Here is a 20,474-nt window from a genome sequence, read left to right as displayed (position 1 = left end):
AAAAGGGTTTTTCCTTTTTTTATTCCTCTTGTTAAATTCATGCAGCTCTCATGCAGCTCAAAATTGGTCATTGATAGCCACCTCCTTCCTCTACACAAAAAGAAAATGGAAAATGCCCCCTCCTCTTGAAAAGGGGAATTCTTTGGAGCAGCAGGTTGAAATAAAATAGCTAGCAAAGCTAAGCTTTATATCTTTCCGAGTTTTTTTATTCTTAGATGCAAACAAATTAAAGCTTTAAAGATACAGTACATACAAATACTTTAGTGCACACATAATTCTTTAAACATGAATGTGGCAACACAGACATGTTTACTCCTTATTTAGGTCCTGTAATTCACTGAGGTCTGTTGCTTTTGATGGTAATTTCCAGCTTACCCTAGAAGCACAAAAATGTTATGTGTTGACTGAAAACATATAGCACGTTAATGACTTAATTGTTCACTTATGCTACTTTTGTTATATGAAATATCTTATCATCTATCTCCTTTTCACTACACTAGGCCTTACATTTTAATTACGAACATCACCAATTTCATGTCACCTCCAGTATGCCCACATTTTCCTGATGGAGATGCGCAACATGGGAGAGCGAGTATATTTCCTAATTAAATCATCTTGGTAGTTTTTTTTTTGTTTATAAAGGGACAGAGATCCTTGCGACTTCTAAGGATGTTTGTTAGAATTGTTGCACATACATTTGGACAAAAGTCCATGCTGTTATGAAGTTCATAACCCTACTGAGTAAATAATGGTGCTATGAATAAATAATATTTTTGTTTGTGTTTTAAGTTGTTTGTCTCTTTTTCTCCTCTCAAGATAAGGTCAGCATGCAAAGTTATTTGCACAAGAAAAATATCTTAATGGTACTACATATCTGTAGACAAGTAACTAAACAGCTATCATGAGTATTATGTTTTTTAATTTAATTTCTAGCATTTTAACTCTTAATCTAACACTCTTTGCTTCTCAAGGACACATGAATAAGTTCCAATTTTACTTGGAAATCAACAGCATGCAGAATATGTAGAAAGCTTGTCATCTGATAAATTAAATAACTGTGTTGTTCTGTAAATTGAACAAGTTTAAATCTAAATGAAAATAATACAGTATATGTGATTCATATAAAATCACTTACATTTCTATTAATAATTTGAATATGAAGGAGCTTGATGTTTCTTTGTAGTGCTAGAACATAACTTTAACACTCAGTCATTGCCTGAGGCAGCCTAGGTATGTTATCAGTTAAATATGTATTAATTGTGACAAGAACATACTATTTATTTTCAGCTCTGCTGAGATTTTCCTGCACTCTTAACCTTTGCATTTATAATTGAATAAAATAAACTGAATATTGATATAGCTAGATATTGATTTTAAAATGTACAAAGTCACTGAAGAAAAATGTCTAGACATTGCCTTCAGAATTCTTAGAACAGAACTATAATTTAAACTTTGGAGTACATTATTCTGCTCTTATTTTTACAGCAGTAGCTGATGCTGCATTTGAAGTGAAATATAGTGAATTTTTAATAATTATACATATTCCCTGAATAAAAAGTCACAGACTGCCAGAATACAGTGAAACACTGAAACACTGTGTAGTTTCTTTTTTTCCCTGTGGTGTTGGTATAAAGCCAAATATGATGAACAAGGAATTGTGTGTACTGTATATATGAATGTGCACATCATTTTTAAGCAATTATTTTTTCTTAAATGTTTATCAATCAATAAAAACAAATGTATATGCCACAGGTAAGCATACCATTTACAGTATATTGGAATTACACAAGTAAAATGTCTTTCTTGGAAGCTTTTATAGCAGTATTTCTTCTGTAGCATGTTCATGTACCGTCATAGTCCATGTCTGCTGCAGAATTTTGGTAAAGACACATCAGAAAAATTAGTTATTTTAAATATATATTAGTGTGTTTGTGGATGGAAACAATATGTATTCTGTCTCTGTGCTCTTTCAGCCTACAGGCATGAGATGTTGCTACCTGCTATGCTCTAATAAGTTTGTAGCTTACATAGGAGGACTTGGGAGTGTTGGTGTTGCATGAACTCACCAGGTTGAATAGGATAGAAAATATTATTTAAAAAATGTATTATTATTCTTTAACTGGAGAATCAACTTTCCCTCATCCTCCATTTCCCATGGATCAAATCATTCCATGGTTCCAGGTATATTACAATGACTGCACACCTTACAACCAGACACCTGTCTCTTGCCAATAAGCATTTTGTTTCCAGTGTTTAAAGAGTCAAAATGACAAATAAGTGCAACATTTAAAAGACAGTTTAATTGTGATGACATGCTAGAACGTTACTTAGTCATCAAGCATGTTACAAAGTTGAAAAAGTCACGTACAATCAAAGAGTCTTTATTTTTACTAACATTAAAATATATAATCAGAATTATAGGTTTTAGGTTTAGATGCAGTTAAAGAACTTGCAAAAGCTACTCTTTCAATGAAATTTTAAGTTACTGTGATTGATGGTATGTCCGTTGACATTAAATCGGTTTAAAAACAAAATAAAATGAAGTGGAGCATTTGCATTGAACCCTAAATGAACAGACAGTACTATTCATGCTGACTACTTGGATAATGTCAGGTACATTGAAGAAAATGGCATAAAGAAAAATATTTGACAAGTAGCTAAAGGTACCAAGGGTCTTTAAAGAGGAGGGATGACTGCACTGGTTTTGCAGACATGAGTCTGCTTAAATGAGTGGGGAAGTTAAAGGTTTTGTAAGTTAGGTCAAGGAAGAAAACCTTGATGTGCTGGTGACTCTGTTTCCTGTACCAGGACTCCATCATAGCCAAAACATTGACAGAAGAATTTTCTTTAGAGTTAGAATGAGAGATAAAGATCGTAACCTTTAAATCAAAGCCCTTGAAAATTTGCCTTTTCTCATTGTTGTACACGGATATGGGAGCAGAACATCAAAGCTTGCTTTTGCACATGAAATTACGCTGACATTCCCCACGGAGAAGTTATGTTACGTTTGTATTAACTGAGCAAGGAAATAATCTTCTTAACTTCAGAGGATCTTGCATACGCAGACCTGATCACTGATGTAGAATGGTACATTACGCTTGTCTAGCTGGTTGATATATTTTAACACAATTTCTCTGCTGTGAAAGTAGGAACTAGCAAAACGCACATTAGGAATGTTGCTCCTGACAGAAATAGGGCAAATCCAAATGTTAACATTTTAGTAATTTGTCAGCATTTGAAAAGTTTTGATGAGAAGACTTCTTTTTATTTCCCTTTGTATTGTATAGAAGATTTCATTTAGATCCATTATGCTTCTTTCAGTATTAGCCAAAAGCAAATAAAAAACATGAAGATAAATGCTTCAATAATGGCTCAAGAGAACCTTACAGCAAGTATGGTTTGCAATTATTTTTATAAAATGATGATATGGTTTTGAACTCATTGAAGTTAATAGCTCCAAACAAATATCTACTGTAGTCATCCCAAATTATGTGGTCTCCATTTAATTATGTTTAATTATTTTCAAGCTGGTAAAAGCTGCAGTCTACAAGTTGCTCTAATGTCCCTACTAAGGTAAAACAATTGTGCACTTTGAGACAAGCATGTATTTTTAAAGTTCTTGTGTCATTAGCTGGTATAAGCAACTGTTGATATAAAAAATGATTAGAAACATAGTGACTATATTGAACACCTGGATGAATGTTAATCAGTAATGATCCAAAGCATTGGTATCACCCAATACCAGCTGACTTGGAACAGTGAGATTAAAACAGAAATGAAGAAGCATCAGCTTCAACTGTAGGGTATACCAGACTAATTCCCTTCACTCCCCTCATTAATGTGAAACCCATTTTCCACACATCACTCGTGTTTCAGGCTTTTCTACTTGCTGTAATGTTAGTAAGGATTCCTACATAAAACTTACTTGGTTCCTCGCCTACAGTATATTACAAAATGTCCTTGTTGGATCCTCTGTATACACCATTGCCTGCAGACTGAACAGCAAAAATGTGTCTGTTTAGAAAACTAAAAATCGTCTTCAACCTAATCAGAGTAAGTATGTTGTATCATTTGCAAATGTCTGTATAGTATGGCAGCCGTTGTTATGTTTATGTCATGTTCTACAAGTTTAATGCTACTTCTTCTTGCTGCTAGTAATCTAGAAACTGTGCAATTAGACAGATCTTTTCTATTGAAAGAATGTCAACGTGTCTGCAAGTCTGGTTTACTCAAGTTGCCTTGGTAATAATAAAATAATAAATATAATGCAAAAGAACAAGTAAAGGTTTATTCCATGCTGTAAAGCGAAGAAAAGAAACAGTTTCTTCAAACCTGTAGCAGGCTCCACAGCCAAGACGTTGTTTCTTTTCTTCTCTTTTCAGCATGGAATAAACCTCTACTTGTTCCTTTGAAGCCTACACAGCTACCGACGTTCCGACGCAGCTACCTACTTGAACTAATAAATATAACAATCAGTTCACTTATGTTTGCTAAAATCTTGTTTTCATAAAATCCACCTTGTTTGCTCTTCTTAATGCATTTTATCACAGCATAATATTCATACACTTTGCTAACTCACTGTGCCAGTGAAAGCAACTCATAGGTTTTTCATATGAAGTGAAGAGACTGGGAAGTCATTGATAAACAAAGTGCTTCCTCATTAGTCTAAATGCTTTTTTAGAAAGCATTATTTGTTCTTTTTGCAATTATTGTGAGATAAATGTTGTACAGCTGGTCCAGAGTAATGTTGGCACATTGGTACACTGGTTTGGAAAGTTAGTATTGATTAAATAGTGTTTATATTTGTATTAAACTTATACAGAAGCTATATAAGAAAATAGTTTTTTTAGTTTAAATGAAATATCAATTTACATTATCTCTAGTTAATAGTAAACGGCCTAAAAATATGCACTATTATAGAAATCAAGGGCTTTATGTCAGAATACTGTTTTAAACACCTTTAATTAATAATTATAGAGCTATGATTCTCACAATCCTTTTTATTTTGCAGGATTTTCTTTAAAAGGGTGAATTGGTTTTGAACTTTTTTCCACAGGATATTTTCAAGATAAATCTTGAAAAATTAAAAATGTATCAGTCGTTAAACAAAAGCAGCATGTATCACCTCCTTTTATAAAGCTGTTTATGCAACATCAATAAAACCACTTTAGGATCCAAATTACTAAACAAGCTGCCAATTAGGCTAGCAGTCAGCTGGATAGATTAGTGGCTAGAGAGACCGATACTAGATTTTCATCTCTTGCACCAATTACACAAGTGAATTACCTTGCTGAGAGACCTGGGAAGATATTTGAAGGGAAAGAAGGGCTAAAATTGTTATCGTGGCAAAGAACTAGTGGAGGATGTTAGTGTTAGTAAGTCATGCACTATAAAGAGATTTTTCTTGGAAGACTTAAGGGATTAATCTCTTAACACCCAAATAAGACCTGTGGACAGTATTATAACAAGTTATTAATATATAAACAGAGACACTGTGTAAAGCAAGACAGGTAACTCATCAGATCAGGCTGTACCCAGAGAATAATATTTAGCACTCTCATTCTCCACCTGCAGTTGTTAAAGGTATCACATAGCAAGGTTCTAATTCATTGCCTAAAGCTTGAAACTCAAAATGGAAATGGCTGTGTCTTTCTAGTACAGGATACATGATATCACTTTGCTTGGCTTTCTGCGTATATTATCATCACAAGATAATGGTTTTGAAGGCAGGTGTTTTTTTTTTAATTTGCTGAATGTTCTATGCTTTGAAGCAAAACCCTTTGACACCCATTTTTTCAGTCATGTGATAGGCAAGAAAAGACGGACAATTATGGACATTTAAACGTTTATCACAGCAAGCATGGTTTTTAAAATTGCAAAGTTGAAAAAACAATGAAATACACTTCGTAAAATGCTTTTCATGAGCACGTCTTGTAAATTAGAACAACTTATTATTTTAAATCAAATGGTGCTGTAATAAAATATAATGGCCATTATTTTTTGGAAATCGACTATACAGTACATACTGTATGTAATGGGTGTCAGGGCAGAAAAGTGCATACTGGTAGATGCAGTGCAGTGCTGTACCTGCTCAACCTTTAGTTATTATGTACTTCTTATCTGAAATGTTTACTTTTTGACATAAAATATTATCTGTAGTGAATGTTTGCTGATAGGCAAACCTTAAATTTTTGTAATATTTTCTTGAACTTTCTCTCCTGAAAGATGGACAACTTAATTTCTCCAAGAATTCTAAAAATAAATCCTCTCCAAGATCACTAGCCCTTTGCTTTCGGAATGTGCTTTGGCAACCTTCTTAAAATAATATTAAATTAACATGACCGTGACCAGCTAGACCTTGAAACTCGACTGAGAAAGATTTTTCTAAGTCCCTGAAGATGCTGTCGTGTCGGTCTAGACAAATTGCAAGGTTATCTTTGTCTGCTGTTGGAGGCTTAAGCTTTGTAGCCACCAGTAGTTTATACCCAGAGCTACTAATGAGACTAATGGGACAGGTGATAATCATTAACTTGCTGCTGAGTTCATCGTATGTTGTTGCTAGATGAACCGTCATGGCTTAGGCAGGCATTTGTAACCCAGCAGAGCAGTTCTGTCTGTCTTTGCTTCAGTGGGCAGAACTTTGGAGGATAAGAGATCCTGCCACTGGCAACTTCAGTTAAAGTGCATTTTTATCCCAGGGGGGGTACATTGCAAGTCTAATAACTGCTATACAAGTTGCCCACAACAAATTATATGTATGTAGTGTGTTTGTATGCATAATAAGGATTTAAAACATTTTCAAAGCCAAACAGCCAACATAATGAAGTTAACAGTATAAGGTTACATAACCATATAATGGATAGCATCTAAAAATTTCTTGCTCACCTTATATACATTTTTCAAAAACAAAGTTAGAGGACAAAGCAATAAAGTTATCAGTAACCTATTTTAAAAAAAATTCAGTATATTGTTTTTCCACCATTATTTTCAAATACCGTTAAAATCAAAGCACCAGGAATAAAAGTAATGACTTTTGGTAGCATTGTAGAGGTTTACAGGAAGTTGTCCCGGATTTAAAACTATGCTGACAGATGACATGGTTAGGCTTTTGAGACTGAGACTTAAGACGTATTCCTCAAGGTCTATGGTAAAATTATGTTCATAACACAGTTGATTACTCATGTGGTTTAGACGTCATCTTTGGTTTGGCAAAACACTTTTATCCTCCTCTGAAACTGGCAGAATGACAAGAAACTTTGTCAGGTATCTTTTGTCAAAAAACTTTTGTCAAGAAACGAGCATCAGTATCTTAAAACATTGACTGCTGTGAGTCAATCAAATTTAAGGTATGGGTAGTTTTGGGTATTGCATTATATCTTGGTGGCACAGTGTGCTGGAGTCATGAAACAGCGTAGAGCATGGATATCATCTCATCTGCTTGCTAGGATTTTTTTCTATTCATCTAGTTTTTCTGTTTTTCATGGTTGTAGGCAGGAAAAAAAATTCATTGATCCGGTTACAGCCAAATAAAGAAGTATGTGAAAGTATAGGTTGTGATAGTAATGTCAGGTGGAGACTCTGTAGCTCCTGCATGGTATGACAAGATTTTGTAGGAGGGATACTGTATCTCCCTCTCTATAGCTATGCCTATCTGTCTGAAGATGGTGATATTCTTGCAAGATAATACTAGAGTTCTCACAAACATAGAAGAAAAGGCTCAGGCTCTTTTGATTTTTCCCATGACCAATTTCCAGATATCTTGCTTTCAACACATGTGGGCAGTCTTCATCAGAACTTTGCAAGAGTCCATTTACCTTGACTCATTACAAATTATATGGTTTCTAGCTAATAGATCAGGTTTGCTGATCTCAACCAAACTGTGTATTGTATATGCACTTTGAATGAGTTACAGAGAAGTGATATAAAAATAGTATTGCTATTATCACTTTTAATCTTATAGACATAAACGTTAAATTCTTGAAGGACGTTCTTTCTAAAAAAAAAAATATTGTTGCCCAGATGAATAAGAGAAAATAAAAAGTCCCGGGAGGATGATGTCATCCATTTCTGGCTTTGTCTTTCAGTGATATCTGGAAAGGAACAAAAAAAAACTGGACATCACCTTTGATTATAACTGACATCTCTGTATGAGGGGGGTATGATTAAATATAATTAATTAAATTAATATAAATCAGGCCCTGACATAAAATTGCTATTTAAGATAATTTTAATTATTAAAAATAACGTCACCCTCTAAATTCTGGGATTACTGAGTTTTACATGGCACGTCTTACTTTATCCAGCAAAGCTTGATAATAAAATAATGATTTACACAGGAAAAACAGAAAACATATTTAGTAAGAACACTTTACAGAATACAAACAAGGACTATACTATAAACTGTTATATATACAGTTTTTTAAAGACATAAAATATCCAGACTTTTGTCACTAGGCTTTAATCACTAAACACCTTATATGCCAAAGAGGGGAAACTGTGTCCTATTAAATAAAATGGATCCTAACCAGGCTTAAATCTCAATCTCTAAATGGATGCTCAAAAAAAAATTGGAACCAATTTCTCTATTCAAACAGTGCATCAATAGGATAGGATCAATGCATAAAAATAGGAGAGATGTTTTTAACCTGTGGATTACAAAGTAAACAGAATTATAATTTTCAAATCAATGAGCAAATCTTTTAAATAATAAGGCTAAAAGTTGGTATAGTCTTTCAGTATTCATAGTACCTGGAGAGAATCTGGTTTTAAGTTGGATGAAAAGGAAACCTCTCTCACGACACAAACGTATGGTGATGATCAGGATCAATGGTGAAGATTATTCATCCCGACTCGTAACTCCCTGCTGTCTCTTTTCCCTTTTCCTGTGTTTATCCTCACGGAGTCTGTACCCATTGTGTATGCCAGTTAATCTAAAGACAAAAATTGTTTTCATGTAAAGATATTTTTGTGATTTAAAATGGGCTCTATTTGGAGAGAAATGCAATGGAGTCCAATGCATTTTGAACATGGTTTTATTTATTATTTTCATTGAAAGAAAATTACATTATAATATAATGAGATACATTTATTTATGTTTTAATGTTTCTGAGTCTAAACTACTAGGGGTTTCGGAATTGATTTAATGAGTTTTGTGTCTCTAGTTAGCATCCATCTTCGGGGCTCTGTGTGATCATAGGTGTAAACATCAGGCTGTTGTCAGATGGTAATTTAAAGTTATATCCTACGTGTATGCTGTTTGTAGATAATTTGTGTAGTAACATGTTTTACTAATGCTTTTTAAATATCAAATGTCATATCCTTATACTTTTACTGCTAATTTGTAGATCATTGGAGACTAGCACTACTGCTGTAAGTGCTTCCTATGGTCTGATCTTGGGGGGGCTTAAATTTCTATACAATTTTTCATCCCAAAGTGTCCCACAGCACTGTTACAAATAGTACCACTGAAGTGCACCTACCTCACTAATGTAAATTGTTTAATACTATACAGTAGTGTCACAGCATCTGCAAATGTAACATTCACAAATTCATTTATTTGCAATTCCTTTCAAGACCTCGACAGGCCGACAGGCCTGCCCAAGTACCCACTACCCAGTACCCACATTTCAACGTGGTCTTGTTTTTATATTACAATGAACATGCAAATGTGAATTTTACTATTCATTATGTTTTTTTTACACCTACTGCAAGATCATACTGTATACATGTTTTGGGTTAAATTGTAGATCTCTTTGGATTGTATGTAGCTCATGTGTTTTGCTTTTACATCTAGTTGGTGTGTCTTGCTCAATACCAACTCCCAGCTACTGCAAATTATCAGTTACAGTCATGTGAAAAAGAAAGTATACCCTCTTTCAATTCAATGGTTTTACATATCAGGGCATAAACAACAATCTTTTGGTCACCAACTTCTATAAGCAGACAAATTTAGCCTCAGATAACAGACAATACATAACAGATTTCACTATGTCATTACTTATTCAACACAAAGTAAGCCGAAATGCAGAAAACATGTGGGAAACATTAAGTACACCCTTACTGCTTCCATAGGAATTAAGAAGCTAATTAGCAGCCAGGTGCTGCTTATCAAATGCACTTGATTAGTTGATCATCAGAAAGTATGACCACCTCTATAAAAGCAGTACCTTTGGCAGTTTGGTGGTCTGGAGCATTCAGGTTTGTGTTAACAGCATGCCAAGGAGAAAAGACATCAGCAATGAACTCAGAGAAGCAATTGTTGCTGCTCATCAATCTGGGAAGGGTTATAAGGAAATTTCCAAACAATTTGAAACCCATCATTCTACAGTGAGAAGCATTATTTACATTCAAGAATGGAGAACATTCAAGACAGTTGCCAATCTTCCCAGGAGTGGATGTCCCAGCAAATTCACCTCAAGATCAGACCATATAATGCTCAGAGAAATCGCAGAGAACCCAAGAGCTACATCTAGGGATCTACAGGCCTCGGTTAACATGTTAAATGTTAAAATTAATGACAGTACGATCGGAAAAAGACTGAACAAATATGGCTTTCATGGAAGGGTAGCCAGGAGAAAGCCCCTTTCTTTCCAAAAAGAAACATGGCAGCACGGCTTAGGTGTGCAAAGCTGTATCTGAACAAACCACAAGATTTCTGGGACATTGTCCTTTGGTCAGACGAGACCAAAGTAGAGATGTTTGGTCATTATGCACAAGGCCATGTTTGGCGAAAACCAAACACAGCGTATCACCACAAACACCTCATACCAACCGTCAAGCACAGTGCTGTGCGGCTTGTTTTGTTCATGTGGGTTTCCTCCTGGTGCTCCGTTTACCCCCAACAGTCATACAGGTAGTTGAATTGGTTTTCAAATAAAATTGGCCAGTTGTCAGTTTGTGTCTGTTTGTGCCCTGCAATGAACTGGCGTCCCATCCGGAGCATATCCTGCTTTGTGGCCTTTGCTTAGGCTCTGGCTTCTGCCAAAGTGGGTTAAAAAAGGGATGGATGTATAAACACTGTGATAAGCCCATGGTGCTAACAAATCAGCTATTTATAAACTGGACTAGAACCTTCTTTTCATGACACAAATGACTGAATTAAAGTGTTAATACAGTATGTACCCTATGCATAATTTATATTTAGAACCTTTCTGGTTGTTTAATATTAAATACTTCCTGTGAGTGTTTTATAAAAATTTACAAGTTAGGCACACTAAAACAAAGGTAAATTAATGTCATCCAATTTTTAGGTATGCACTTTTTAGAATTGGGTAATTTAAAAACCTGTTCTTCAAGCTGTTTTACATCAAGATGATTAAACAGATGTGTCCCCTCTAGCAGCTCAAGACCCCTGATCTAGTTCCAACATTAGGAATACTGGAATTGAAGGAATTAAATGCATTACTGGACAACATTTTTTTAAAACCAGACCAAGTCAGCTGCTGGTGCATTTTAATAATTGTGTGCTTTGAAAAATAAACATGAATGTGAACTTGTTTTTGTATCTGAACAGGTTAGATCAGAGATTAACTGTTGACAAGCTATAAAGCTTGCCTCATACGAGTCTTGTCATGGTTGTATCAAAATCCATTTCAGTCCATCCCTTTCAGTTTTTAACTCAGCTCTAAAAATGATTACAGAATCACAGAATCCTCTTCCTACTTGAGTCTCACACTATAGACAATACATTAAAGAGCAATCTGTTTACAGCATAATTGCATTGTAACTGATTAAAGTCATGAAACCTCCACCAATAATCTCACACATGTGTGGCCAAAATATACAGTATTGTTATTATATATACAGTATATAGATTCATAAATTAAACATATTTTCAACAACAGAGTGGAAGTGAATGATTTGTCCCTAACAACATGTAAAATATTGAAAAAATGAAGATTTTTCATTGTGAATGCAAATGTCTTTCTGTGAGTGCCTTCACTGGAGCTTATGAAAAGAGGAACACATTCCATCTTGTAAATATCTATAAAAACACATCAAGAAAATAGATGACAAGAACAAAATTGATGATGGTAGTGACAAAAAAATATACTATTACCTGGGTCAGAAACCCAGGACTGCCGAATTGCTTGGCTCTTTAAATCCTGTTCCTACTTCTACCACTATTATCTATAATAGTTTTCTGCTATTTTTCAATGTATTAGAAGTAACAGTTCTTACATACCTATAATTCTGACTGCTGGTATACAGTATATGATATATAGTATATTAGATTTGTTTCTTTATATTCTTAATGTTTCTTGTGTACAGTATGGTTCAGAAAATATGTCCCTATCTTGAAGGTGATAGTGTCTTATAAAGATAATCAGGTACAGTAAGATTCTGTAGTGAAGACATATGTAACAGCTCAACTGTTCAGCTAAGGAAAGACTAAAAGTGAAGTCTGATGTGCTGTTAATGAATGGTTTTGAAATGCAGAAATTTACATTCATTTCTTCTATATACTGTATGTATTGGATATGCATTTGCAACAAAAAACTATTTTGTTTTCTGAAAGGAAACGCTTGATTTTTAAAAATGTTTCATTGTGACAAGTCTAAAACAAAATAGTTATGTTCATTACAAAAGCAAACACACTTAGAATATAATGCATGTTAAGGTTTTTAAAATGCTGCCTGTTTCAAAGGAACAGTTACAGAAGCTTTACAAAAACCTGTCTTTCAGTAGAGCAATTAGCTAGTTTCCGACATGTTCATGAGAGATTTACAGTGTGCCGTGACCTCACATGGCACATCTTCTCTTCATTTTTGGGCAGCATATGTGACTGCCTGGTGGGAAGTTGGTACCAAACCAGAGTGCTCAAAAGATTGTGGAGGGGGAACCAGTTCACTGACTATAGGCTGTAATCTTTTCTGAAGCTTAAACTTCTTAACCTCCTTTGATTTGTATGTTATGACATATATGAATATCCTCCTCTTATCTTGTATTATATATAATAATGATTTTGTCTAAGGTTTATCCTTTAATTGTCTACTCTGTTCACATTCTCTCCCTGTTATTATCTCCACAAAGTTAACTAAACCATGCCAATTATTCACATACTGTATTTTCTGTGCATTATGTGATTTTTTTTACTAGAATCAGAGCACAACACCTTCTCAGAATAGGTTATGTCTGGTCATGAGGTCACAATGTGATGAGACAGGCTGTACTCAGAAACCATTAGATGAATTAAGAGAATTACCAAGCTTTAGACTCTTAATTGAGATTATCCTGTTCTCTTCCACATGGCCGTGTGCTGATTAAACCTGTGTCTCTCTTTTAATCTCAGGGTTTGTAGGTGAAAATGCTCCACCAATCTCAGAGAACAACGTGGGCAACCGGATGCTACAGAGCATGGGCTGGACTCCAGGCATGGGGTTGGGCCCAGATGGGAAAGGGATCGCAGAGCCAATCAGAGCGCTGCAGAGGCCGAAAGGGGCTGGACTTGGGTTTAACTGAGAATCCTTGCTGTCTTGGCTAAATGTCACTATGGATCATAAAGATCGGATAAAACAGACTGCACTCTTACCACCCACCATCACCTGTGTTGTGGAAACCAACAGCAACAGTCTTAGATCATGCTAATCTAAGGAACTAAAACTAGATAATCCCTGATTTGGGAAATATCAGTTCATTGCAGAAGGTGAATATACTTGTGGTATACCATGGTTAATTAGAAGTGAACTGTAACAAGGCATCGGAAAATTATGGTAAATCCTAGAGCAATTAGGTCTGATCATATTTGACACAGAATGTAGAAAATAGTGATACAACAAAGAAAATAGGTGGGATAAGTATTGGAGAGCCATGATAATACTACAAAAACATCACGATTAACTTTCACAAGTGTGTGCACTTCAGGATTGAAATCCTCAAAGGATGACTAGTGGACTGCCACAAAAGTTGATTCAGCCTGTTGGAGCTTTGTACTGTACTTTACAAGAATGGTAGTCATAGCAGCTAATTAAACACTCCATAATACAGTACTTCTGTAAGTGTACCTTGTTTCAAACTGATGTTGGTTAACTTCAATATGCTGGCAGTTTAATTGCACTATAGTTGTAGAGGAAAATGTTGATTTCATTATAAATTGGCAGAATGATTGTTTTTTTATTACATTTTGTAACCTGGAGTAAATTACCTTCAGTATATAAAAATATACTAGCTGACAGTCCCTACTGTACCTGTTTACCCTCTTTTTATAATACTTTTCATACATTTTTTACTATAATTTGCTTTTAGAAAATGGTACCCTTTTTACAATTTTAACATGCAAATGTTAGTTTTCCAAAAGAACAGTATATTTGAAAGTCTTCATTATATGACTCTGAAGTGTCACTTTTGCTGTTCACTCACAAGCAGACAGTATAAACCTAAATCAGAAGTTGGATACTTAACGGCCAAATGGCTGCCCTGTGGAGGAAGTTATTTTTGCAAATTATTGTTTTTCAGTTTAAAGTTTTGAAAAATTTGTTTTAATTATAATGACTCTTGGGATACAATCAGGCATCTTTTCTGCTCAGGCCTGTACTATGGCGGTTAGACTGTAGTCTCTCAGTATCAGTGTTTTTCAAACTCTTTTGAGACTGATACATGGGTGCTGATCATTCAAAGCCTCAGATGTACAGTAAGTAATGATATTCAGTTGTGTTCGGAGTTAGCTTTAAGACTTCAATGTGTAGAAAGAAGAAATGCCAGTGGAGAACAGGAACTGTTTAAGCCCTGTACCCGCTAGGTGCATTGGGTGTTCCTGCCACACATGAAGTTTACTGTCATAACTATTTTCTGTTATCATCCACACCATATGGCTTGCTCAGAGAGGGGCAGTTGCAGTTTACCTTAGTAAAAATATTTTCTCTTTGAAAGCAGGCAGAAAAAAGTGTGTTTTAAGGAAGTCCAGATTGTTCTTCCAGCGCACAAAAACACAAAAAAATAGATGAAAAGAAATAACCCTTGCGTAATTTTATATCTCATATTTACAGTATCAGCTAATGTAGTCCTAAAACATTGCTGTTCAGTGTGCTGCCTTGTTCCTTTTTAAAACTTATAATTAACCTTAATTGTATTTTGGTAGCACAATACTTCTTCCTACACTACACAGTTGAGTAGTATTTTTATTTCAAATTACAACAGGACATAATCATCAGGTAAAGAATTTCAAAAAGATATTTTCAAAACATATCAAAGACTGTGTAGGCTGTCTTACTAATAGAAAAGTGGTGTGCTACTGGCTGACAGTTTCTGATTCATGCCATTTGTGCTTCTTGACAGTTCTGACATTTAATTAAACAGACTTTGGAAGCTGCAATAGAGTCAGTTACAAATGGTTTAGTTATATCAGTTTAAGTGTGCATCTACTTAAACTGGAACTTTGACAGGAAAATGTGGCTTGAACATTGCTGCTTCCAACCTGCTGTATATGCACCACACAATGAAAACACCAAAAACAAGTATAATCCAGAGTATAATATGGCCCCTGAAATCCACATCTTAAAAAGAGGTCTTCAGGTTTCTTAGTACAAAGTTCACTTTGACTATACTACATAGAATGAGTCTATCTTCTTCCATAACAGTGGAAATATTAAATTGGGCATTAAATAGACAATTGGATGTAATAATCCATACCATACTCTTTCTATATACTCTCAGGACACAGTATGTCATATTTTTAGAGCAGATTATCAAACCTACATAGATTCTGGAATTTTATTTGTTTTATTTTTTAACATTGTAATGTGCACTCTACTTTTTTTAGGTCTTGCTTGTTGGATAATAAAGGCCTTGTTATTAAACATATTGTAACTGGAGACAACTTTGTAATTGAACTTAAGAAAATTTTAAGTATTACCTTGTTACAACATGTTTGACAGTGACACGACAACAGAAGATTTCATGTACAGTATGCTTCTTCAGAATTTGAATGTTAGTGCACATGTTGTTTGGAAATTAAGGTTTTCCTGAAGGACTGTCTTGTGAAATACTAGCAATGTGTGTAAAACAAATGTTGAAAGAAAAATGCTTTGATTTTCTTTAAAGGAACTGATTAAAAGCAGCAGGCCCTTGGTTGGTGTGCTTCCTTGTGGAAATCAGGTCTACTTTATAACTGAATAAATCATGAAGAAAATATGCCCTGCCTCCTTTATTTTAATATTTTTTGTCTTGGTGTGCAAATCATTTATACCATGTTCTGCCCAGAGAATGTCACGAGCATTCTTCTGTGATTCATTAATGTAAGTTGTTAGGAGGGATAGAAATATAGATGATGTCTACGGGTCTCAGAATGTCAGCAAATATTCATGAGCCATATTTGTATTTCGTCATCCTCCACAGCCAGTGATTGATGACATTTGACTTTAAAAGTTAAAAACATTGTTCATTCACAACAGCAGTTCAATTAAGCACAAAATTCTAGGTCAGATGTTAGCGATGTGGCCAGAGGCGGGTTCTTAAAATACCTTTACCTTCCATATCTGTGCTATTATTTAATTAATTATTATACTTCAGACTTCTAACTGGGTGACCTTAACTCATTCTAAAGATATTTTGAGGACTTCTGTTCACATTTTGTAGGCTTAAAACAAGGAAAGCTACTAACAAATAGAAAAAGTGATCAGAATGTCATTCATTTTACAAAATGAACATAAAATGTGGATGAAGAGTTGTGTTGTACCTTTCATTTTGTACTCCAACCTATCTGTAGGCCTATTGGAATTTTGTATACAGTATATCAATAGGCATATATTGTGCCAGTTTAATTAAAGTGTAGTCGATGGCAGCATCTCTCAATGTATATACTTAAAAAGTAAAAAAGTAAAAAGTAGTGATTATTGATTTATTCCAATGGATTACCCTCTGTTATTTTTGTTGAGTACAAATCTAGTTTATCTAATTCAGACCAGAAATGAACACAATTCATTTTAAAGACAGGTACATGCACTCAAAACAAGACAATGCATAGCTGTTTAAACAAGCACTTGGGTTTTGAAGAATTTTGAAATCCAGTGTTTCCTAAATTAAGTTTCTTAAAAGAATGTCCCCCTAGTATTTTCAGCATGTAATGTAAAAAACTCTTTTTAGCAGTCTAATTTATCAGGTTGAACAATATTGCAGCTTCTGATTTTTTTAACCTTGATAGCAACACATTTTTTATCATTTTTAACATTGTAGTGTTTAGGTGTTCTGCATAAAAGCAGTTGGACAAGGCTGGTTTCAACATTGCTAAATTTATTAAGTGAGCTCTTTGCAAGAGTTCCCCTTTAAAAGTTTTAAAGAGCATTACTGTGTGATGAAGCAGGGAGCAGCTGTCCCCTCTTCCAAGTCAGATCTGCATATGTCACCCTGCAAGCAGGTGTGGTGAAGAAAAATTGTGCCTCATATTCCATTATTTACCGCTATTAATCACCTGTCACTCTGAGATACAACAGGATAGACTTGGCTCTAAATTCTTTGAGATAATAAAAAGGGGGGTATAAATTATCCCACTGAAAAGGTAATGTATTTTGTTTTTATTGCTTTAGTATACACTTATGTTTTTATGAGTCCCATCATCAGAAATGAAACTAATTTTTAACTCGTATACAATGATTCCTTGTGCCAATTTTATTTTTTATTTGTGTTAAGTGCTTTCTTGTGGCAGCGTTGTGGAGGTGCTCAGCTTCCACAGCAATCTCTTTGTGCTTAAAAAGCCAGGCAGCACGGAAGGATGGAGTTGAGATTTATCTGAACCATGAGGTAGTTGTTTTGCATTATTAACTCCTGTACAAAGCAGTAACATACAGGGTGTCCTTCTTCACACAAACTGGCCTTCTTATCTTTTCTGAATAGGATATACTGATATAAAGTATGTAGTGAAATAGCGATATATACTGTATATGAATAGCGAGTTTTAGTTTTAAATGTAAAAAAGCATGTGGTTTTACATTTTAATTTTTCACAATTTTTATGTGTTCTGCAAAATTTCATTGCTAATGTTCACAGAGCTAAAAAATTAGCAGGATTGGTCCATGGCCTGCTAATTCCAGCATTCTGCAGAACAGAATGGGAATGCAGTCTAAGTACAGTATGTGTCCATCAGTAAATAAGACTTGTCTCTCCTTTATACTGTATCTCTTCTCACTCAGCCCTGAAATGTGTGTATATGGGTATTCACATTAAAACAAATGATTAGAACACAGATGTGGAACTGTCCGGAATACTTCTGTTTCCACTTTTTGTGATGTCAAAGCTAGAAGTCAGATACTGTAGCTTATTAGGGCTCTTTGTCTTCTTTGTCTTCTGTCCAGTCAAATAGTTGAATGTATCGTCCATGGAACAGTTCTTAGGTCTAAGATGTCTTGTTTTAAGAGCGTGTTATTTGTAATGTTATTCTGATCATCTTTAATAAGGGAGAAACAGCTGTCCTTGGCTGCTGATTTGACTTTATATACTGTACACTATGCAAATAGCAGAATTAGGAGACTCTAGATGTTTTCATATTCTCAGAATTGTGAAACAACATGAACTAATATTAATTTCCTTAATTCATAGTAACTACATGTGCTTAACATGAACATGAGTTGCTACATATTTTTATAGGTTGCATATAGTGCAACTGTAACTCTGCATATAGTGTAACTGTAAAAATGACATAGACACAAACATGCCTGTATCTGGTAGCTCATAGCAAAGCCTGATGCAGATGCTCACATATTAAGCTAATATATGTGGAATTGGAAGTGGACACATGTGGTGAAATTTGGGTAGACCAATTTTGTTTTTCATATGGCAGTGTTCTGCATTTATTCTAGACTGCTCAGCATGAAAAATGGAACTCAAAAGTGGAAACAACATTAATGAATCAGAAGAAAGGCCCATAATTTGAAATGCAACAAGTGTTAAGTCATAAATGTGTGATACACACAAGTTTGTAATCAGAAACCTTGCACAGGAAAATGCACACACAGAAAACAAAAATGTTTGACTCAAAGTTCCTTTGCAATGACAACTATCATAATAATAATAATAATAATAATAATAATAATAATAATAATCATAATAATCATAATAATCATAACCATAATAAAATTACAACTACCAAAAGAAAATCATATATTTTTACACTAAAATTAAATTTGACAAAACACCTGCTACACACTAAATGCAATAATTTATTTGCTTTGAATGTCCCTGTGATCAAACACAGCAGAAAGCAACAGACTTTGTGAGCCCAGTACGATACCCATGAAAAGGCATATAAATGCCTGTGTTTTACTGTCCCTCTCATAATAATCAGCTGTGCATAGTTGATGAGCCTGGAGATGAGTCTACAAAAATTAGCCTAGAGAGATTTGGCATTCTGTTGGAACTTCAAGTTTTAACCACTCATTTATTTTACTGATTTGCTGTAATAGATATGCAACTGACAAGTGGACCATGAACGCTCCTTCTGCTAGTCTCCGACTGAGAGAAGGCTCATTTACTTTGCACACCTGACATACTTGGTGTGTTTTTTTTTCTTCTTCTGGCCAGTGAGCATTATTTCAATGGAACTTCATAAGTCTGAATACTGTATATAGAAACACTTCAGCTTACTTTTGGCTGTTGCCTTTTCTTCATTAATGCCAGGCTTACCTTTAACCTTATTGTTCCTCTGTGAAAAATGAGGTAATGACGTGCTTAATTTCTTAAGAAGCACACAATAATTCACATTGCAAGTTTAAATAAGTCCAGTTTACAACTAACAGAAACAATTATTAAAAACCTATTATTATGTAACTGTATTCATTTATTCATTTAGGAATAAATAAATCTATGGGAGAGATATTTTGGGGTGACTGTAAATTAATATTTCTTTGAAACTTGTGAATAACATATGGCAACCCTCTATCAATAACCATTGATTATGTGCCAGGTAATGTCCTGTAGTTATTATCAGTAAGACACTGAGGCCCTATATTTACTAAATACTAGTTAAGGATTAGTCTTACTTATGAAAACGAATTAGGTGTTTATGGTTACGAATTATTAACATCTTATAGACAGTGCTTAGAACAAATAGAAAAGGTATATTAGGATATACTGTATAAAAATAATTTTACATCAATAATGTTCAATTATGGCAGCTTGGTGGTGCAGTGTTTAGCTGGGGCACTGGGTTCAGTTCTGGACCTGGGGTGCTATCTGCTTGGAGTTTTTTACTGTATGTTCTCCCCTTGTCTTTGTGGCTTTCTTCCAGGTGCTCATAAGACATACTGTTAGGTTAACTGGCTTCTAGGAAAACTGTCCCTAGTGTGACTGTGTGCATGCGTGCCATCCAGGGTGTACCCTACATTATGCTCCTTGAATTGGATGAAGTGGTTAGAAAATGGATGGATGCTAAAATAGACAGTGCACTAATAAGACTACATTTAGAGTATGGTGTACAAAATAGCACTTCACAAAAATGCAGTTAAGTCCAGAGATGAGCAACTAGATACATTCTCTGTCTTAAAGAA

The 20,474-nt window shown here is 34.6% G+C and overlaps 1 protein-coding gene across 1 annotated transcript in view; it reads left to right on the top strand.

Annotated features, from left to right (window-relative positions):
- LOC102688285 (G patch domain-containing protein 2) overlaps positions 1 to 16,128 on the top strand; it is a 96,581-nt gene extending 80,453 nt beyond the window's left edge. The window contains exon 10 of the mRNA XM_015346019.2: positions 13,292 to 16,128. Within this exon, the coding sequence (XP_015201505.2) occupies positions 13,292 to 13,461 (170 nt within the window). The 3' untranslated portion in view covers positions 13,462 to 16,128. The remainder of the gene's footprint in view (positions 1 to 13,291) is intronic.
- The last annotated feature ends 4,346 nt before the right edge of the window (positions 16,129 to 20,474 follow it).

The sequence above is a fragment of the Lepisosteus oculatus genome, chromosome 2 (genome assembly GCF_040954835.1).
Source record: "Lepisosteus oculatus isolate fLepOcu1 chromosome 2, fLepOcu1.hap2, whole genome shotgun sequence".
Lineage (NCBI taxonomy): Eukaryota > Metazoa > Chordata > Actinopteri > Semionotiformes > Lepisosteidae > Lepisosteus > Lepisosteus oculatus.
The sequence above is the reverse complement of the archived record's forward strand: the minus strand, read 5'-3'. Positions and strand labels throughout refer to the sequence as shown.